General features: G+C 40.1%; 2 protein-coding genes and 1 pseudogene across 2 annotated transcripts; all 3 read right to left on the bottom strand.

The window, feature by feature from the left end:
* Window positions 1-522: 522 nt before the first annotated feature.
* Window positions 523-4,610, bottom strand: LOC146482549 (battenin-like). The gene is made up of 2 exons (XM_085106978.1): window positions 3,998-4,610; window positions 523-2,891 (listed from the first exon to the last, which is right to left on the bottom strand). The coding sequence occupies exons 1-2, from the start codon at window positions 4,458-4,460 to the stop codon at window positions 2,014-2,016; spliced, it is 1,341 nt and encodes a 446-aa protein (XP_084963104.1). The 5' UTR covers window positions 4,461-4,610; the 3' UTR covers window positions 523-2,013.
* Window positions 4,611-6,488: 1,878 nt separating this feature from the next.
* Window positions 6,489-19,822, bottom strand: LOC146482547 (TBC1 domain family member 16-like). Its single transcript, XM_085106977.1, has 5 exons — window positions 18,591-19,822; window positions 17,375-17,523; window positions 16,338-16,472; window positions 15,079-15,265; window positions 6,489-8,185 (listed from the first exon to the last, which is right to left on the bottom strand). The coding sequence occupies exons 1-5, from the start codon at window positions 19,284-19,286 to the stop codon at window positions 7,355-7,357; spliced, it is 1,998 nt and encodes a 665-aa protein (XP_084963103.1). The 5' UTR covers window positions 19,287-19,822; the 3' UTR covers window positions 6,489-7,354.
* On the bottom strand, window positions 10,209-12,119 carry LOC146482548 (uncharacterized; annotated as a pseudogene).

The following is a 19,822-nucleotide window of genomic DNA, read 5'->3' as shown; positions in this document are numbered from 1 at the left end:
TGTTCTCGTGCTCGTCTTGTCCCGCCTCGACTAGCTTTGTGGCTATTTGCGGGGCAAGCCCCTTATGTAATCCGAATTTATAAAATAAATTGTTGTTGTTAAAAAAAAAAAAAAAATTGTCCTTTCCCCTTTTTCCCGCCTCTCCCAAAGCCCCCCTCCGCTCGTTCGCTCTAGTTTTTTTTTCCGCGCTCGGCTATTTTGCGTGACCTCTTGACTATCCAGAAAGGGACTGCTTGCAGTCTACATCTGGCATGACAGCGATGAGCGAGAGAATAACTGAGTGGGTTCACGTGTCGCCTACTTTAACCGTCCATATAGTCACCTTACCTTACCATGAATTAAACTACCCCTCCACTTAGGAAGGTTACAAGTACAATACTGTATCGTCATTTCCTAACACTTCCTCGGAGACCCAGGGGCGGTTAACGTTAGTTAGGTCAAGAGGAAGTCATTGAATGCCTGCCCCTGGGTCTGCGAGGATGCTCCCAACACCAATCGACAAAGCCTAGAAACCTACTGAACTAACGGCAAAATAGTTTTTTATTGCTTGCGTTGCAATTGGAGAGAAACTCTTGATATTTCCGTTACCTCGCAGCTGTTCAAATTATCGAGCCGATTCCCTTATATAATTTTAACCGCTATCAAACGTAAAAAGTAAGAAAGTTCGTTAAAGATAAGGTTTCTAAGGACGGTGCCTAGTAATAAAGAAGTCTTTTTGCGTGGTTTATGACTATGCGGGAAAAGCAGATATTAGCAAGGGATATTGAAATCCAAAAAGAAAATTGGGGGTAACCACGCATTTTCAGAGAAAATTAGCATCAATTATTCTAAAAGACACTAAAATACAAAGCAATGTATGGCGTTTTCTTTCCAAATTGAAGCTTTATTATCTCTGAAAAATGCATGGTTAACCCCAATTTTCTTTAGAACACTTGCTAAGTTCTGCTTTCTTTGCATAGTTTTTGACCGCGCAAAAAATGTCCCTGTATTAGTAGGCACCACCCATAGGAAACCCGAGTATCTCGAGATGCGGAGAACGTATGCACAGTTGCAAAAGTAGGTACCGTCCTTAATGTGAGAGTTCAAAGCCGATACGGTTTTTGTGAGTTTACTAAATGATTCTATGTATGTGGAGAATGATCACGTGACTTTAGGTAATTTCCTGAAACTTTTTTAGTAAATAATAAAATGATTCAATAAACTTACAGACACAAAAACCTTATCAGCTTTGAGATCTCAAAGTAAAAACCTTATCTTTTACGGACTTTTAGTTCACGTTTTTTTGCTTTTGTTACACCTAATGCTATTGTGAGGTTTATTTTTGCACAAAATTCTCCCTCACCATCCCGATAACAACAACATATGCTAGTGGTTTCTTCTCATGAATTCTCGTTCCCTTGCACTGATGCTTTTTGCTGCCGGACCGCTCACTGTAGAGAAACCATAAAACTAACTAATTGACCATTGGTTACTGTTTATGTTTACTTTCAAATTTAATTTTTTAGAGAGCAGGCCCCGGTTGTTCAATTTATCCAGTGGATAAGTCGCTATCCAGCGGATAAAATGTATTTGTTGGAATACATTTTACCCGCTGGATAGCGATTTATCCACTGGATATAACGCCTTAGTATCCGCTCTTTAAACAGCCGGGCCCAGGGATATATCAGAACTCCGGATGCAGAATGCATCATTTCATTTCTGTCATTTTACGCTCATTTACAACATTTATGGTTAATTAAGCTAGGAATGATCTATTTTCGGCCTAAGCACTTCTCTATACTATTCAGGTTTGGCCACTGATAATTCATACAGACGGCTAGCTTCTTCCTCTCAATGCTATGGCAGACGTTTGACATTATAAAACTTCACGATGGATTCAGCGTTCTGCAAAATACCCCTTTTTTTTCTTCCATTGCAGTCCAGGCCCTGAAGAACACTAAGTTATACAATACTGGTTGAAATTTTGGATTGTCAACCTAGCAATCAATATGGTTTTTGTACGAGTCAAATTATTTACGATCCTGTTGAATTTGAGCCAGTTACATTGTAATGATAGCTTTGGCAGTGCATATTTGTTTTCCAACCGGATGCATTGTGGTATCTGGTGATACACTCATCTTGTAACCGCAGCTCGTACCCACAATGTCTCTTTAACTGTGGTTCTACATGAAGTCCCAGTAACCCTGCAGTCAGTTTGCCTAACCCATTGCCCAGAGTCAGCAGACCTAAAGCGAATTCTCTTTGCTTTGGTTCAGATACTACCTCAGAAACGGTGTAAGCCGAGTTCACATACATCGACCCGGCCACAAAACCCTCGGTGAAGCAAAGAATTAGAATGATAGATACGTGTGGAACAAACCGGAACCACGAAGCAAACAGGAAGAAGACGAGATGCGCTATTTCTATCAAAGCCAATATCCAGGTTCTCTCGATTCGTACGTAAGAGATCATTTTAGAGCAGGTGCAAGAGAGAAAGAAGATATGAGACCTACCAAGAAACTTGCCCATGTGATAACAGACAATGTAATATTGATAATGATCTCTTGGGCTGAATGACGAGTTAGAGAAAGCAAGGGTGGTAATGATACCTTGATTTGAGAGGTATTCTGCAAAGTAGGTGAGAAACAAGAAGGTGATATACGGTGAAATTTGCTTTGCCACCGAAAACCTCTCGTTCCAAGTTAAATCTCTTTTGGGCGTGTGATCAAGCTCCTCAGAGTCAGAGGATACCGGCAATCTCTTGTATTGAAGTCCCTTGTTTTCTTTTTTCTCTCCATTTTCACCTTTGCCTTTCTTTTCCAAGATGTTGTACAGGATTAAAACAAGAAACGGCCAGGGAAAGGTAGTTAATATTGTTGTTCTTGGAGCCAAACACAGCCAGGTTGTCAGTCCTGCAAGGTAAAACACAATATAGTTTAAAAACTGCGCTTGTAAACGACCATATCACTTAATTTCTCTGAATTTTTCGCCGCGAAACAACATCCCTACTGAAACCGGTAACGCCATTTACGTTACCCCTAGAAATTTAATTTGTTCAAAGTTCCTTTAATGCGAAAACTATATATAATAATAAACAGTTTTCATCGATGTTTTCACCCTCGTGCATTTCTTCCTAACCAGCGATCAGACGATCTAATCTTCGATTTGTTGGCTAGTTGTTTAATATTCGGCTAGAGTCTGCGGCACCAAAAAGCTGCTGCTCTTATGCGAAAACATGACGCGCTCTTCAATAAATGTATTCCCCGCATAAATTGTATTAAGCATAATTATGCCGTTCCGCGCCATTCCGCAAACTCATTCCTCCTTTTACTCTCACCGGACTGACTGGCGTCAACCGACCGTAAGCTGTCAAATGATTAAAAGAACTTTACGGTCAACTTGAATATTTAACAATAATTACCCTCTAAAAAACACCATGTAACAAATTACAACGTACAACAGGCAACTTTCTTGCTCGGCCTTAACCGACTTACCCGAGAATGACGAGAATTATTACACTGAACCAACTACGTTTACTTGCCGAGACCCAACTGCTTGCTAACAAGAATAAACTGAGACCAAATCACTTGCCTCGGGAATAGGTTTTCTCTCTTAATATTTATTTCTTTGGTCGAAAATGTATCAGTCTTGTCTTACTGGGTCTTTCAGTTGGTGCGGGAATATTCTTCTATTACACCAAGATTTAAAATCTCTACAGCTTGGTTGGTGGTAAAAATTAATTCAAAGAAGTGTTAAGTTCATCCTCGGAGACCTAGGGGTAGCTGGTCGGGAGGAAGGGCTTTTCATGGGTGAAAGTTTACTACAAGAACCGCAACGGGAGAGCTCTCTTGTATGATAATATCTACGCGATAGAGGACAGCAAAGAAATTGGTCTCTCATTGCAGCATGTACCCAATGCGGGCAATGCAGTAAAAAATCACGCCAAGACTAAATGCAAGCAATATACTTGAAATTACGAATAATTAATAAAAAAAATGGATAGAGTAAAAGAACTCACCTGTGTAGTACAATGGTCCCAGCAGCGATGCCACGCCAATGCCGGCGACAAACGCGCTCACGGTGACTTCTTGATAAGAAGCGGTCAGCGCGAGGAATGTTATTTCACTAAAGCTCACACCAGATTCAATTATACTGATTCCAAGAAGTCGCCAATGGACCTTCTCAACACATACAAGGACAACTAATCCAGCGAGAAGCAGACACACAACGACACAAGACTTGGACAAGTACGAACATTTCTGTAGGAACCAAGGGGCCGAGCTTTTTACAGCGAGAACTGGCAGAGCGATGGCGACTATGACATTGGTAGTTGCAATTCTACTGCCTGATAACACGTCTTCGGCGGCCGCTAGGTTAAGTTCGTCGTAGATGAGTGACAATATTCCAAGGACAAAGAAGCATATAATGTTCTTTGCTTTCTCTTTTTTAACTGTACTTTTATCTTCCTCGGCTGTTTCCATCGTCTTTGAACAGTGCTGCAATTGTCGTCTGTAATGTTGTGAAGGATTTTCGTTTGTTGAAGTTTGGTGTAGCGCTCTGTTGACTTTGTACAACAGTGACTCACGCTAATATCTCATCTCCATTGAATTTATTCCTCATTTTTCCATATGCAAATTGAGGCGTATTGTCTAAAAATAAAAAGCCTTTTCGATAAAGTATCTCAATAATGAGTTACGATATTTGCATGATACTGCATGGAACTCAGGGAAGATGTTCTGATCATGAGCACTGTAGGAATAATAATCGGAAATACTTTCAATGTGACTAAAACATCACAAGCTAGCTGAGGAAGGTGTTAAGAGGTCTGTGAAGAGACTGCATTCGAATGACAGACCAGTCCGGCAGATTCAAGTCCTTTTTATTTCCGTATAATAATGAATAGAAATATCAGCAAATGCTTTGCGAGTGCCACTGAAACCTCGGCAACGACAAAAGGCCCCTTCCCGCGGTTAGCTTCATATCCTAGCTACTCGGCATCGCTAAAAGCCTTGAGACGTTAAACTTGGTTCAACATTTGATCACAGCAAACCTAAACAACACATTGAAGTGAATGACCAAAGGATTAAAAATCGAAGCAAATACATGTAAATGGTGTCAAGCGCGGGAAAACGCCTACCAGGAAGTCCCGATTGGTTTAATTTTAAATTCCGATTGGCTGAAAAAGTGCCGCGAGTTCTTTTTAATCCAATCGCAAAGCGTAGTAGAGCGGTTTTACAGGTAATTAGCGTTTGCTTTGGCTTCGCTTTACATCGCTCTGTGATTGGTTAGAAAACTCGCGCAGCTTGTCAACCAATCAGAATTGAAACCAAAGCCAATTGCGACTTTTGCTCGCACGCGTTTTCCCGCGCTTTTACGCAGGTTACATGTATTTGCTTCGAATTTTGTTTGGTTCATTACACTGTTTGCGCCTGTTGTGATTGGCTAAAACCAACTACTTTGGTTTTGGTTTTACGACGCTCGATTGAAAACCGTTCTACTACGAGGTGTTTCGAGAGAGATTAATTATTTCTATTTCCAAGATTTTAGGTTTCCCAAACTAAAACACCGAGAGATTATCGCCAAACTCTTAGAATTTTCTCAGTGACTCAATTTAACAGCTCATATCATCTGAACTCTCTTTAGTTGACAGGTCCCTTTTACCGCTCAGAAATAGTCACACGAGAAGAATATACAAGTAAAAAAATCGCCTGCCGTGCAGAAAAGCATCCCAAGACGTTTCTCCAGGGTGGAAGTTCTCGCAGCAAGAATCCTTCTCCCTAGACTTTATCTGAACGAAAAGAAGTAAAAAAACAAAAGGTCCCCAATACAAGCGTTCTGTGTCTTTAGGGTTATAAGACCATCAATTCCATTCAGATTTCGTCTTATTATTGCACAATACACACAAGAAAAGATCCTGTCACGTTTGTTTGCAGCCATTTCCCTCGGACTGCTTGCGGTCGAGGGTTAATCACTCCATCGCGCGGAAGCTACATAGGGAGCTTAAGCAACGACGACGGCAACGGCAACGAAAACGTCACCTGAAAATAAATCTTTATTTAATTTGTGCTACTTCGCGATTATTTCAGCTCGCTCAACTTTTACAAAAATGGCGAACTATCCAGAAACCAAATTGGTAGGAGTGGCGTACAAGTTAACAAAGAAAATGAAAAATTCATCGCCGTGCGTTCACGTTCTCCACAAAACCTTAAATGTGGTCATTTCACGTTGTTGTTTTGCAGTTGACGGCAAAAAAATATACCAAAATGTAAAACGCACATGCAGAGCGATTGTTTTTGCTCATTAAACCTATTGTTTTGCGGCGTTGTCGCTGCCGTCGCTGGAATATAAACGAGAAGGGATTGGGGCGAGACGAGGAAAGGGTCGGTTTCTCTTCTCACGCGCCACTCTCGTCTGGTCCCAATCCTTCTCGTCCAAATTTCCCCTGCGTGTTACCGCTACAGAAATATTTTAAGAGATATTATTTTAAGAGAGAAACAGACTGAAAGCAATTTTCCATTACCCACACGCTTTATTCTTTCCAGTTATGACATTCTGTCGAGTATACAGCCCAACGCAACATTACGAAATAAACAGGAAGCCACACTAATCAATAAATATTACTCAACTGGGTGATGGAGGCAACTTTTATAGTTGGTTTGCAAGTAGTGGGTGGAGATTACAAGCTAGTTCTCTCTCTCTCGAATTCCCACCTCTCTTAGTAGATCTTTTAGTTTTAGTGATTTGACACAAAAGTTTATCGGAGCAGAGTCTTAAAACATCTATTCAATTCTAGTATTTTAAATAATAATGTTAAAAAGTAAAAGTAAAATTTCAAACGATGCACATGATTCATAAATTCTTTCGAAACTTGGAGCATACAATGTGGAAAAACAAGATGGCTCTCAAAATGTAGCAATCGTTTGCGGTGGTGGCTGGTGAAGTCCAAAAGGAGCAAAAAGACAAACAAACAGACAAACAACAACAACAACAACAAATTGGGCTGTTTCTTCTCTCTGGAACCTTTCGTTCGCTTCTCGTGATCGCTTGAAAAGGAAACGACTGCTAGCTACGTAGGAAACCAATAGAGTGAATTCTTGATCAGAGATTTTCAGCAAATGCGCAAAAGAATCCGACAGCTAATATGCTAATTTGTTACGTCTTTGGCGCTTGTTGTTCCAATGGAGTAAAATCAAATTTATGCCTTTAAAATGGCCGATTAGAAGAGGCCTTTTTTTCGGACACTAGCTACATCCTGATTTTCAAATTTGAGAGACCGTATGAGATACTGCCCCTCCCCCCCCCCCCCTTTGCTTGTTCTTCTTGCTAGACTGTCGTCTCTGAGAGAAGGACGAATTGGTCGTGAACACGCCGACGCTTAGCTATCAGTAACTTCTTCTTTCTCATCTTTAGCAGCCTGTTGTTCTAGTTGACCTTCTTCGTCCGAAGCAGCACCATCTGCATCTTGACGCGCTTCATTTATGTTTTCCTTCATTCGTGATACATCATCATCATCCTTATCATCACCTTCGCCGCCAATGACTGGCTCAGGCTGCGATTCGTAACTATCCGTACCATTCGTTTCACAAATTTGAACATGATGTAAATCTAAAGTTGCTTTATCCACTTCACCATTGCCACAAGCCAAGTTTTCTGATCCCTGGTCTACGTCCACAGACATTTTTTTGTTCACTGTGATTGTTTCCGCTGAATTCATCTCCTCTTGATCTGTTAATTCACCATACAAGTACAGGCATCTCTCATGACAGCTACACTGAATCTCGGGTAATGGTGCGCTGTCCCAGATCCCTGGTCCAGACAGCAGTCCACGCAGCGAGCAAGGTATCCCGGGTAACTGGCGAAATTTCAACAAAAGCTGACGAGCAACGCGCAGAACCTTGGTACCGTCCATCTTCATGGACAGATCAGTAAAATACTGCAGCATGTCATCGGCTGGCATGTCCTGCTCCACAACTTCCTTGCCATATTCCTGCACCATGGCAACACACAAGAAGATGTGGAAATAGTCCGTTTGGTAGCGCGACCAGCACGCTTCCCACATTTTTAGAACTTCTTCGTTGAAGAATTCTCGCTTGAAAGAGAGGAGCAGCCAGCGATGACAGAAGAGCATGTCCATGGCGGCGTCTTGGAGCAGAAGATGAGCGTAGAACTCTGGTTCCAACATGCGCAACAACTCACGGAAATATGTCTGAGAAGAAAAGACAAAAAAAAAAAAAAAAGAATAAATAAAAAGAAAGAAAGAAAGAAAAAGAAAAAACTCATTGACTATTACTGAGAAATCTGGGAATTAACTCTGCAGTGTTAAGTTCTGGAGGGAATCACTTCAACTCCTCCTGAGTGTTAGCCATAGTAAGGAAATTTGGTCCAGGCGAGGTAAAGAAAAAAAATCTTGGACTTTAGTGGGATTCGAACCCACGAACCCCCACCCCCTCCCTCCCTTTCAAGTGCACACTGGATGAAAATATATATTACCCCCTGCTGCCCTGTGGACTTGACATTTATAAGTCCGTTACAGTTAAGGATTTTTTCAGATTTAATTTTGTAGTAACATAGTTAATTTGCTTTATTTAACCAAGATGTTATAATAGTCCATGAGCCAAGTTCTGAAAAGTGGCTAGAAATTGATTTTCGTTGCACCCCCCATGGGACATAGTGACTTTGGTATCAAATTAAAGCTTGCAGCCTGTATTTTACAAATCTGCTTGTTGCCAATTATGTAACCTGTGCTTAAGCAAGATATGTGAATATTTCCATAGGGGGGTGGGCTGGGGGATATTGCTTCCTGCAAATTCCACACAACATAAAATGATTCATAATTCTGCTGAAACTCAACCAATTTTATTCAAATTTTCTGTGTATACATTTTACACCATTCCCAACAATTTTTGATATATGTCATGCATTTTGATGTTTCCATGGTAACGGTTGCCATGGAGATCATTGAAGAAATGCAGATTTCTACTTTTCTGATCAACTGATATTCAAAACTTCGATTAATTAGCAGATATCTACAAATTTCAGTGAAAACATTCCCATTATGCCGAGAATAGACTCTCTTGAATGGAGAAACTTTCATTATTATCCTTTCGACAGGATTTAAAGGTACACAGGGCACCCATGGTTAAGACGTATGGGGTAGTAAGGAAGGATTATTTTGCTGAAGCTATGGAAATTCATATCCTGCCAACCACTGGTCAATATCTCACCAAATATGCATCAGTTATGCACCGCATTTAGAATATCAACTTGGACACCTCAGAATTAGCTGACTTGTTGTCATGGTAACGGTTGCTAGGGATGTCTAAATACCTCACGAAGCTGCTTTTAAGGCATATTTTTTGAAGGAAAACTACTCAGAACATTAAATAACCACTTCCAACTTGCTAAAGACCTCACATTTAAGTCAACATGTAATATTATTTAGTCATAAAACAATCTTTATGCAAGCAATGCTTGTGAACTTAAATTCGTTCAGCACTAAATTGCATTAATTGCATAAGCAAGAATAACAGTCACAGCAGTGTGTAAAAGTAACTAGGGCTGAACCACATGAATTTCAAAAACGCTAAACGAATGTTGATACTCATGCACATCTTCCTCATTGTCCTCATCTTTATCTTTGTCTTCATCTTCCTGTTCCAAAGAACGCTTTGCACAGAAGGGACCAAGTTGTCAATCATTTAGTTGCCATCCTTGGCCATTTGGATTTTGATCTTCAAAGGACCTTTGTAAGGAATTCATCTACAGATAGGCTAAATAGTTAGCACACTTAATGTGTTGTTTAAGAGCTTCTTTTGTTGGGGGAAGCTGATAAGCCTGCATATTCGTGCTTTTGCAGAACATCATATCTGATCTCACTTATTCCTTCTTTTCCACAGTCACTGTACAATGGATGTACACGAAATGCTCTACCTTTGCAATCCCTTCACCTCCTGGTGGCACTTCTTCACCGATATCCTCAAGTTTGTCTCTCACGTCTTGTTTTTCCATCACCATCACCTTTCTTCTTTCCTTTCCCATGCCAACGAAAGTTGTCACTTGGCACACTGATGAGGTGAGATCTGCATCGTGTTCCACTGATCGATGATATGCACGCTGAGATAATTATTTGTCTGATGGAAACACGCTAGAACTTCGATATCAGTATCTGATGAGCTTATGGCAACTGATGTGTGCCTACAGGACGAGGCATGATACGCATGCAAAAACGATTAAGTGTCAGCGTCTTCTGGGTTCCTCCAGAGCTGCAAGGCTACAATGGGCACAATCTTTTCAGCAACAACTTTAATTTTCGTACAGTTGTTTGCATAAGAAACATGGAGGATACGTGTTCCAGCCTCCTCGTCATACGTGCTAGTTGACCACTCATGTATGAGAAAGTGCATTAGCCTGGTTTGGTTAGTCCCATTTGACATAAACGTCTTCTACTGGCGAGGGCAGGGCTGCTGGCGACTGCTTATTGCAAGAAGGACTTACCTGTCTCTACCTCGTTTACTTCTTTCAGTGTTCTTAATTGACAAATCAGAATGCTGATGAGCAAGGAAGTCCACCCTTGTTGCCGTCCCTGTAAGCGCCAAGATTTCTGTTAGAAGCATCCCTGCCAGGTCTGCAAAGCGATTGGGCACACTTTAGTGTTATCATTTGCAGCATTGTCATGGCATCCATGATGACAGCCGTTGTGTTAGGCGGTATCCTTGTCAAGCACTCTACTCCATCTTTTAGACGTTTCGAGAATACTGCCTGGTTAGTTTTAGCCAGCGAACCATCTCACGTTGCCAGAGACCATCGAGTGAAGAAAATCTGCGAGCCAGCAAGCCAAAGTGTGAGCCATGTGAGTCATGTGAGCCGTGCGATCCATGCGAGTCACGCGAGTCATGCGAGCCACAGTACAAATGTTGAGAATTTTCATTTTTTATATTTACCTTCACATGAGAACAAGAACAAGAGCAGTTGGGTATTTTTAAAGGGAAAGTGTATGTAAGTGTATGCACAACTGTCACTCTCACTAATTTGCCATCAGATGAACCGAATGCACCATGTTCAAGCTACCTCCTCTTCTCTTATGCTATATGCACGGGCTTTAATCCTTACGTTTTCGCTCTCTTCGCCACTCGACATGCTATCATTGCCATCACCTTTTTGTTCTAACGACTCTAGAACCCTCTCTGCGCTAAGGGAAACCGTTCACAAACACTTCACAACCGACGCCAAATATTTTGATTCGAAAGAGTAGTGACTCGCAGAAAACATCGGGGAAAGGGAGGGGGAGCTAAGGTCCCCTCCCCTTCGCCGATTACTTAACTCGGCGCTTTACCGCGTACGGCCCGAGTACAAAGAACGCGAAGAAGTTGATAACGCGACCAAAAACTTAACTCATGCCGCCGGAGTACAAAAAGCGAGACCGAGAACTTAACTCGTGGCCCGAAGTCTTATCTCTTGGCCCACTGCGACCCCCCCCCCCCCCCCCCAAAAAAAAAAAAAAAAAGAATAAATTTGATAACGCGACCGAAAGCTTAACTCGTGCCGCCTTACGGCCCGAGTATGAAATTCGTCCAAAATGTTCTCATGCGAATGTAAATAAAACAAATAAAAATTCTTTACATTTGTACTGTGGCTCGCATGACTCCAATGACTTACGTGACTCGCATAGCTCACACGGTGGCTCGCAACGCTTGCTGGCTCGCAGATTTTGCGGACCTGAGACCATGGGGAGAGACCAAGTTCATGTTTTAGTAGCTCTCGAAGATCCATTTGTCGACCCTGACCAATAATCAGTGAGCAAGCAAACAAGTTCCTGTCTGTTCTGAGAGATAACTTCCTGCTTTCCACCCTTAATGATGCTTGCTTTCTTCTAGACGTGTAACATGCCTAAATTGAGCTTTGACAGTGTCTCATAGAAGGCAACATTCTTGGTGTGTACACGATCTGTAACAAAAGAGACCCGCGCTTTACTCCTTTTCTCATTTGCACCTTTGATGTATCATCATCATCATCATCATCATCTGTATTATCATACTCCAGGCTATCTTCAGCAACGTACCCCGACAGCAACATACCTGTTGGTATGTCGGTACATCGTCAAATGGTTTGAATGGGTCGCACCAGTTTCGCACAACTTCCATCACTTTCCTAACATCTGCCTCTCTTCATTGCATGTATGTACAGCCAGTTTCCTAATGCACTTTATCCTGATCTCTATCCATGAATACCATCACTCTGCACTCGTCTGAGCCATCAACATCCATCTTTGAGCTACACCTTTCCATATTAATACTGAATCCTATTATACCACCCTTCGTCTTCGTGTTTCTGTTGAGGGCCTGCTCAATGGTTTGGTCAACTGGTAGCTGAGAGAAACCATGGGATGTCGACCTCTGAACGACAAAATTTCAATCTGCCAGTAGCTGAAGTGCCTCAGGGTGTGTATCTTAAAGGATCCCGTGCTAACTAAGTAGACCGGTAAGTAGTGGGCAAAGTAGGTGTGGTCATAGGCAAAAAAAACCATTTGACAGAATCGAAATTCGTCAGCGTTGGTGCTATTTCTTCCATTGGACCATAAAGAAGGAAGAGCCTCAGGAACTCTGGATTTGACTGTAACTTATCAAACGTCTCTGTATCAAATGCTCTGCGGATCTCCCTCAAGGAACTTACCGGCATAGTTGATGGGATCATCATGCTTCTGGCGCCACGTGCCAAACCCCAGCCCTATCACTGCAACCGATGCATTGCTTCAAAGACGATCTAAATCAAAGCACAAAGATTTTTTTATTATTCAGTCAGTGAATCATAGAAAATTCTTCTATGCAAAAAAAGTGACGAGGGGATGGGTGTCAATGGGATCAGAACTTCTCGCACCTTGTACTCCCACTTTCTCTCCTGTCTGTTGCGGTTCCCATCATAATATGCTTGTTCTTTTGCAAACTAGTGCACAATGTTGCAATTTTTGTTGCTATTTTTCCGGTTGCTGCAACCTTGAGAATCCCTCTTTTCGTTCTCTCTTCGCCCACATCCCTTATATTTCCCACACCCATAGGCTTGAAAAAAGCCTAGTTTTTTACATTATGTGTATGCACAGCCTCTTTGTAATGTCTTCCTTCTAGTAAACCAGCTACAGAACCAGAGCCGACAATATACCACTTTGAACAGGTATATTAGCAAGACCAACATCCCCAAACCGTTTGCCAATGGCTGCTACGGAGGCGCAGATTGTGTGGAAGGAGCCCAGCCGAACTACCAGACATCTAAACTGCTCCTCCAAATGACTTCAAGTGGTTTTGCAAAAATTGCTTGATCAAGGATTAGATTAAAAGAAGGTTGTACATTTTCAAATGAAATACAGTCGTTAAGTATTGATATATAACGTTTGAAAATATATAAACTTTTAAATGTGTTCTTATTTCAAAAAAAGGGATAAGAATTAAATTCAGTAACTAGAAATGGAAGATAGTATGAGTCACAACTTGCTAAACTGAACTAAGATAACTCGTTGTAAAATGGCCGTAGACGTTTTTCCAGTTGTTGTTGATAAAATTTGCCATAACAGACTTGAGAACTCGATATACATTCAAAAGAGATATTGATGACATTCGAAATTCACTGTTGCTAATTAAGCAAGATTCTTATATAACGAAAGAAAATTACATGTGGAACTGTTCACTGAAACATGAGATCTTTAGCAAATTGCAAGTGGTTGTGCGCCTTCCATGCACTGAGGCCTGTGCAAAGCCTTTTTTGGAACAGAAAGATGAAGACCTTGAGAGGAAGATGTCCATAAGTATTAACATTTGTTTAACTTTTTTGAAATTCATGTGGTTCAGCCCTAGTTTCTTTAACATACTGCTGTGACGGTTATTCTTGCTTACGGCAATTGATGCAATTTAGTGCTGAATGATTAAGTTCCCAAGCATTGTATGGATAATGACATTTACAAGTTCCTGGTTGCTAAGCTAGATTGTTTTATGACGAAAGAATCTCACGTGCCAGGATTGTTTACTGAAATGTGAGATCTTTGGCAAGTTGGAAGTGGTTATTTAATGTTGTGAGTAGTTTTCCTTTGAAAAATATGCCTTCAAAGCAACTTCATGAGGTATTTAGACATCCCTAGCAACCGTTACCATGACAACAAGTCAGCTAATTCTGAGGTGTCCAAGTTGATATTCTAAGTGTGGTGCATAACTGATGCATATTTGGTGAGATATTTGCAGGATATGAATTTTCATAGTTTCAGCAAAATAATCCTTCCTTACTACCCCATACGTCTTAACCATGGGTGCCCTGTGTACCTTTAAATCCTGTCGAAAAGATAATAATGAAAGTTTCTCCATTCAAGAGAGTCTATTCTCTGCATAATGGGAATGTTTTGACAAAAATTTGAATATCAGTTGATCAGAAAAGTAGAAATCTGCATTTCTTCAATGATCTCCATGGCAACCGTTACCATGGAAACATCAAAATGCATGACATATATCAAAAATTGTTGGGAATGGTGTAAATTTCATACACAGAAAATTTGAATAAAATTGGTTGAGTTTCAGCAGAATTATGAATCGTTTTATGTTGTGTGGAATTTGCAGGGAGCAATATCCCCCAGCCCACCCCCCTATGGAAATAGTCACATATCTTGCTTAAGCACAGGTTACGTAATTGGCAACAAGTAAATTTGTAAAATACAGGCTGCAAGCTTTAATTTGATACCAAAGTCACTATGTCCCGTGGGGGGTGCAACGAAAATCATTTTTTCAGGCCTTGGCTCATGGACTATAATATTGTGCATTTCTTTAAAATATCTATACCCACCCCATGGAAGGTCATTGGAAATTCTGAGGGGGGAGGGGTTCTCAAACTCCAAAATTTTTAAAGAAAGTATAAAGCTAAACTGGAATTTATTATTATTATTATTGTTATTATTATTATTATTATTATTATTATTATTATTGTTGTTGTTGTTGTTGTTGTTGTTGTTATTATTATTATTATTATTATTATTATTATTATTTTTCGAAGGGGTGGGGGATCAAATTAAACAACCTTCTGTGGGGATGGCATGGCTATTTTCTGGAAAAACACATATTTATAACTAACCAGCTGACGGTCCATGACATCATCTTTAGGTGATGTGACAAACACACTTCCTTCCATCAACCCAACAAAGCACCAGAATGCATCAACTTCATCTTGAACTATTGCCAGCACTGACGCCAGTAGGTCCGACATACCTTGATTGTACCCAACCTCATGATTATACGTTGCATAATTCAGGAGGATGTTCCTGTTAGAGATGAAAATGTATATGCCGTGTAAAAACAAAAGAAAACACACTAATACTAGAAATACGTGACTCGCAAAACCTCGCGAAGCTGGGGCTGGGTGGAAAGCCCTCTTTACACGTATTGTAGCATCAAACGAGGAGATTAAAAGGCGCATAAGATTTTTTTTTTATGAGCATAGTGTTTTCGTAGTTCCACGGGCTAGTTTGCGGTTGAAAATCTATTTCTGTCGCGACGTAATGTACAACGGGCGTGCAGCGCTGTCGTGTTCGATGAATTTATTTCCCACGGCAAATTATTGACCGCGGCCACAAAACGTGTAATTTCTTTAATGCACTCTTTCACAAAAAAGATTTCTAAAAGAAAGGGAAAAGATTCTGGAGAGATAGTTCTGTGTCCAGTGAATATTGATGAACATTGCAGTTGAAATTTGGTCATGCACGCATATTTTTTTCCATGTATGCAAATTTTGCTCCAGACAACGCCAGACAGTCTGATGTCATTGTGCGGACACCTTCAAAGATATAAACATATATAGACATATATAAATATATTTTTCGCTCGAATTCGCGCGGCTTAGCTCCGCTCGGGCCGGCTCGGCCCGACAAATTTATTAACCTCGCTACGCTCGGGCCTTCGGCCCTCGCTTCGCGAGGAATTACAGATGGACCTAGCGTTTTGCTTGGTGCCCAACCTCTACTTGACGCAAGAGAATGACTTGATTGATCATTTCTTGTCATATCAGAAGATCAACAAAAAACGGTACTAAGTAACCGAAAAAGCACAGATACTGAAAACAGGAATGAAAAACCATGTTATTGTTTGAAATAATTGAGAATGATGTATTAATCAGTAAATGACACAGGCATACTTGGGTATGCCTGTGTCATTTACTGAATAATACATCATTCTCATTTATTCACCAGGCTTAACATATTCCATCACATTATTTCAAAAAGAAACGTTCTCCCACTCAATCTTTTCAGTTCTACACTCAGAGCCATTAACAGTTAAATTAAGCAAAGGTGCCATTTTTGATAAAAGGATATTAAATGTAAATATTGTTCTAAATACCTCATAATGGCAACATTTGGGTTGTCATTACCAGCAAAGTATGGATGCGACCTGTCTGTGCGGACAACATCTTTGTCAACAGTACACTGAACAGCCTTCCAAAATCTCATTTTTTTGTCTTCACTTTGATTCTTCCTACAAAACAAATGAACATTTTGACAAAAAGAATTTAGAAGGAATGTAACAAAAGGCAAAGAAACGATACTAATTTGACAGGGTTAAATTGAGGTGCTTCAATTGAATATTTAGTGAAGGCTGTTCCCACTGAATATGCATGCTTTCCTTGATCTTGAGTTGAAATTGTGTGGAAGCCGAGCCAAGGATTGATTAAATGAGCATGGAGTGGCAATTGCCACTGAGTGATGCACTGCATATCACATTTCTGTTCAGATGTCTGATGGGCTGCATAGTAACTGCATTATACATGTACCTAATACAAATGTCCTGTTCAGAGTTTGTACTCTTTTGAGCTTTTGAAATTCCATGACTTTCCATGACCTTTTCCGTGACTTCTCCAAGCTTTCCATGACCTAAATTTGACCATTTTCTTGGAAATCATCTTTCATTTTGGGTATGTTTTTACTATTTTCTTTGCCAAAAAACTTTATTGTTTTGTTCTTTTTAATAAACATCATTTTCCATGACTTTCCATGACTCACACCTAAATTCCATGACTTTCCAGGCCTGGAAAATGAAATTATAAAATTCCATGACATTCCAGATTTTTCATGACCCGTACGAACCCTGTCTGTTTTGAGAAAAAAAGTGGCTGAGATCAGTTGTTCAAAAGACAACTGCAGATAGTTTGTTTTCTCTGAACACCCCATACCCACTCCTTGGCATTTGTGCTTGTGAAAATCCCAGCAACTTTTATTTCTGTAGTTGCATACTTGTAACTGCATACTTGTCGATCTTACATTAATTAGAAAAGAGAAGCCCTAAGAACAGGCTAGCCATAGCCTAAATCTTGCATACTTGTTAGATGTCTTTTCAAAAAGCCTGTAATTGTTTAAATCATAGAGATTGATGAGGTTTACCTAGAATGATCTATTTCCATGTACTCTTCTTCTTTTTCATTTCTCAGCAGTTCTCTCTCTTGAAAAGTGAAAGCATATGGGAAGTATTGTAACAGAAATTTCCAGGCTTCTTTTCTGACTTCAGGACTTAGACCACCAAAGAATGTTGCCTGATGATTCAATACACAAACATACATGGTTAAGTATAATAAATTGCTTGGAACTAAACCTGAAGATAACATTTATACAGTACCTAGTTGCTGGTAACTTTCACTGTGTTATTGCTAACCAGTCGTTCCGTACCCACGGACAATTCGTACTCAGACGATTTGTACCCAACTTGGACGATTCATACCCAGCCAATTTAGTCGTTTTGTACCCATCCTATTATCAAGTTGTTTTCTATCAAACAGTATGTTGTTCATGTCAAGTATCATGTTAAGCAAAGTCTACTATAAATAGAGGCCATTACGGGTTATCTGTTTTGAATGAGTCTTGCTTATGTGGCATGGAACCAAAACATTGTGAAGTCTGGGACGAGCAGGAAAATTACGTGAATTCATTGTCGCTGGCATTCCGTTACGGCCAAAATCTTAAATTTACAAGATAAACAATGTGAAAAAGTACGATCGATTTTCGTGCTTGATTTTGGCACGACTTCATTCTCAAAATGCTTTTTTCTTATGATTGTTGACCAGGTACGAATTGACCAGAGGCTTGGGCACGAATCGTCCGAGTACAAAATCCGTGGATACAAAACGACTGGATACCATCTCTACCATGTTATTACCTTTCATGCTATTTTTAAAAAAAGGGGTGCTCTGCATGCAATTCTGTTGTAAGAACAAATATTAATTATTGCTTCTAGTAAAATATATTTTCTTGCTAATAGCATGTCACTGTTAAAATAGAATGTTGTTGCCAAATAAAGACCAGATATAAAAAAACCCTTTTCCCTCACATTAAAATTTGAAGTAAAGTAAAGCTTAAGTATGTATGCATGTTTGCACGCACGTGTGTATGTATGCAAATATTACAATGATATGAATTAAATTAAACATTGCAACATTAATTCATTCATTCATGAAAAAACATATCTGCAAATTTTACGCCCATTCATAATACACAAAACTAATACTGATTCTACAGACCATTAAAAATAAATCAAAGTAAAAAAAATCGAATTACTTTAGAGATATTATGAACAACAAACTTTAGTTAAACGCAACCTCCTCACCTTCCGGAAATTTGCCACGTCTTCAATCTGGCCAGTGTCATTCAAAAAAGTTTTCCATTTTTGCATTGGCATAGGATCGTATCTGCCTTCCTCCGGATGAAATCCTTGTTTTGGATGCCTTTTAGAAATTACCGTGAAAGTTTTCCTTCGAAGTTCCTCTTGATCCAGAGGTTCAATGACTTGTGAACACCAATCCCACTCTTCTAAAATCTGAGTTACCCGATCAATCCCGCCGTGGTAAAAATGAAACACTTTGTAGTGATTTTCATGGTTCCCGATTACTAGCTGTCCACAAGTCTCGTCATCCCGGTTGTAAAATATCCTCAGAGTTTTCATTTCACTGAGATCCACGTTAAATGTTTCTAGCGAACCGCTAGAAATGAGCAATCCCTTACACTCTATGCCGTTCTCATCCAAATTCGGTTCCCCCTTCCTGTCGCAGAAGTAAGAGTTTGGTGTCCACGTAACCGTAATTCGTACGTGGCCACTTTGCCGCATTTTAGAGTTTAACTTGAAGTATCCCGGTACGTGAGAGTCATTCAAAGATGAGACATGGACACAGACATTGTTCTTGCAGAACATTAGTTCGTCACTTTCGTCAGGATCATCCTCTGAGTCCACGTAAAAAGAACTTGCAAGCGATGAATCGAAGACTGCGGCTCCTTCCACCGCAAATTTAATGAGGTGACTCAGCATCTCGACGAAGAAACAAAAAGGGCACAAAAGCTACAAATTATTCAATACTTCACTGCTAGTCTTGTGTTCAGCGCGCGAGAGAGTGATCAGCTGTGATGATGCTAGGAAACGATAAACGAAGTGTCCGGTCACGAGTTGAACCGAACAGAATTTTCATGAATGTGTCATGCGCTGATCTAATCTCGTTTTGCGTAGACTTCGAAAGACATATAAGGAGGCTAAAACATAGAACGACGTATCTTTTTTCCCTTATTTGTCTGCCATATCCACGAATCCTTTTAAACGCTGTCACAGTAACAAAATAAAGTTGTTTCTATGTTTGGTCTAATCAAATAACTTTTCGGCGAATCGTTCGGTCAATGATCGAAAGGTCTCGGAAAATGTTCGACCGTGATTAAAGCTCAGTCTCCCACGGTCATAACAATATTTATCATCGTTTCCACTCGTAAATGAAACAAACAGAGAATCTGGGATTCTCGAGGATATTTATTATTGTTGTTTAATATTAGTTATTTGTAGTTTATTGTCTTAAAATA

Source organism: Pavona decussata, unplaced genomic scaffold (assembly GCF_977016875.1).
Source record: "Pavona decussata unplaced genomic scaffold, jaPavDecu1.1 SCAFFOLD_45, whole genome shotgun sequence".
NCBI classification, from domain to species: domain Eukaryota; kingdom Metazoa; phylum Cnidaria; class Anthozoa; order Scleractinia; family Agariciidae; genus Pavona; species Pavona decussata.
This window is presented reverse-complemented; position numbering and strand designations above follow the sequence as displayed.

Coding starts and splice junctions, on each gene's coding strand:
- LOC146482549 (XM_085106978.1), bottom strand. CDS start 4,460: ATGGAAACAGCCGAGGAAGATAAAAGTACAGTTAAAAAAGAGAAAGCA. Junction 2,892..3,997: donor GGGACCATTGTACTACACAG/GTGAGTTCTTTT, acceptor TTTACCTTGCAG/GACTGACAACCTGGCTGTGT.
- LOC146482547 (XM_085106977.1), bottom strand. CDS start 19,286: ATGCTGAGTCACCTCATTAAATTTGCGGTGGAAGGAGCCGCAGTCTTC. Junction 17,524..18,590: donor ACGTGGCAAATTTCCGGAAG/GTGAGGAGGTTG, acceptor TTGAATCATCAG/GCAACATTCTTTGGTGGTCT. Junction 16,473..17,374: donor ATGGAAATAGATCATTCTAG/GTAAACCTCATC, acceptor TTTGTTTTGTAG/GAAGAATCAAAGTGAAGACA.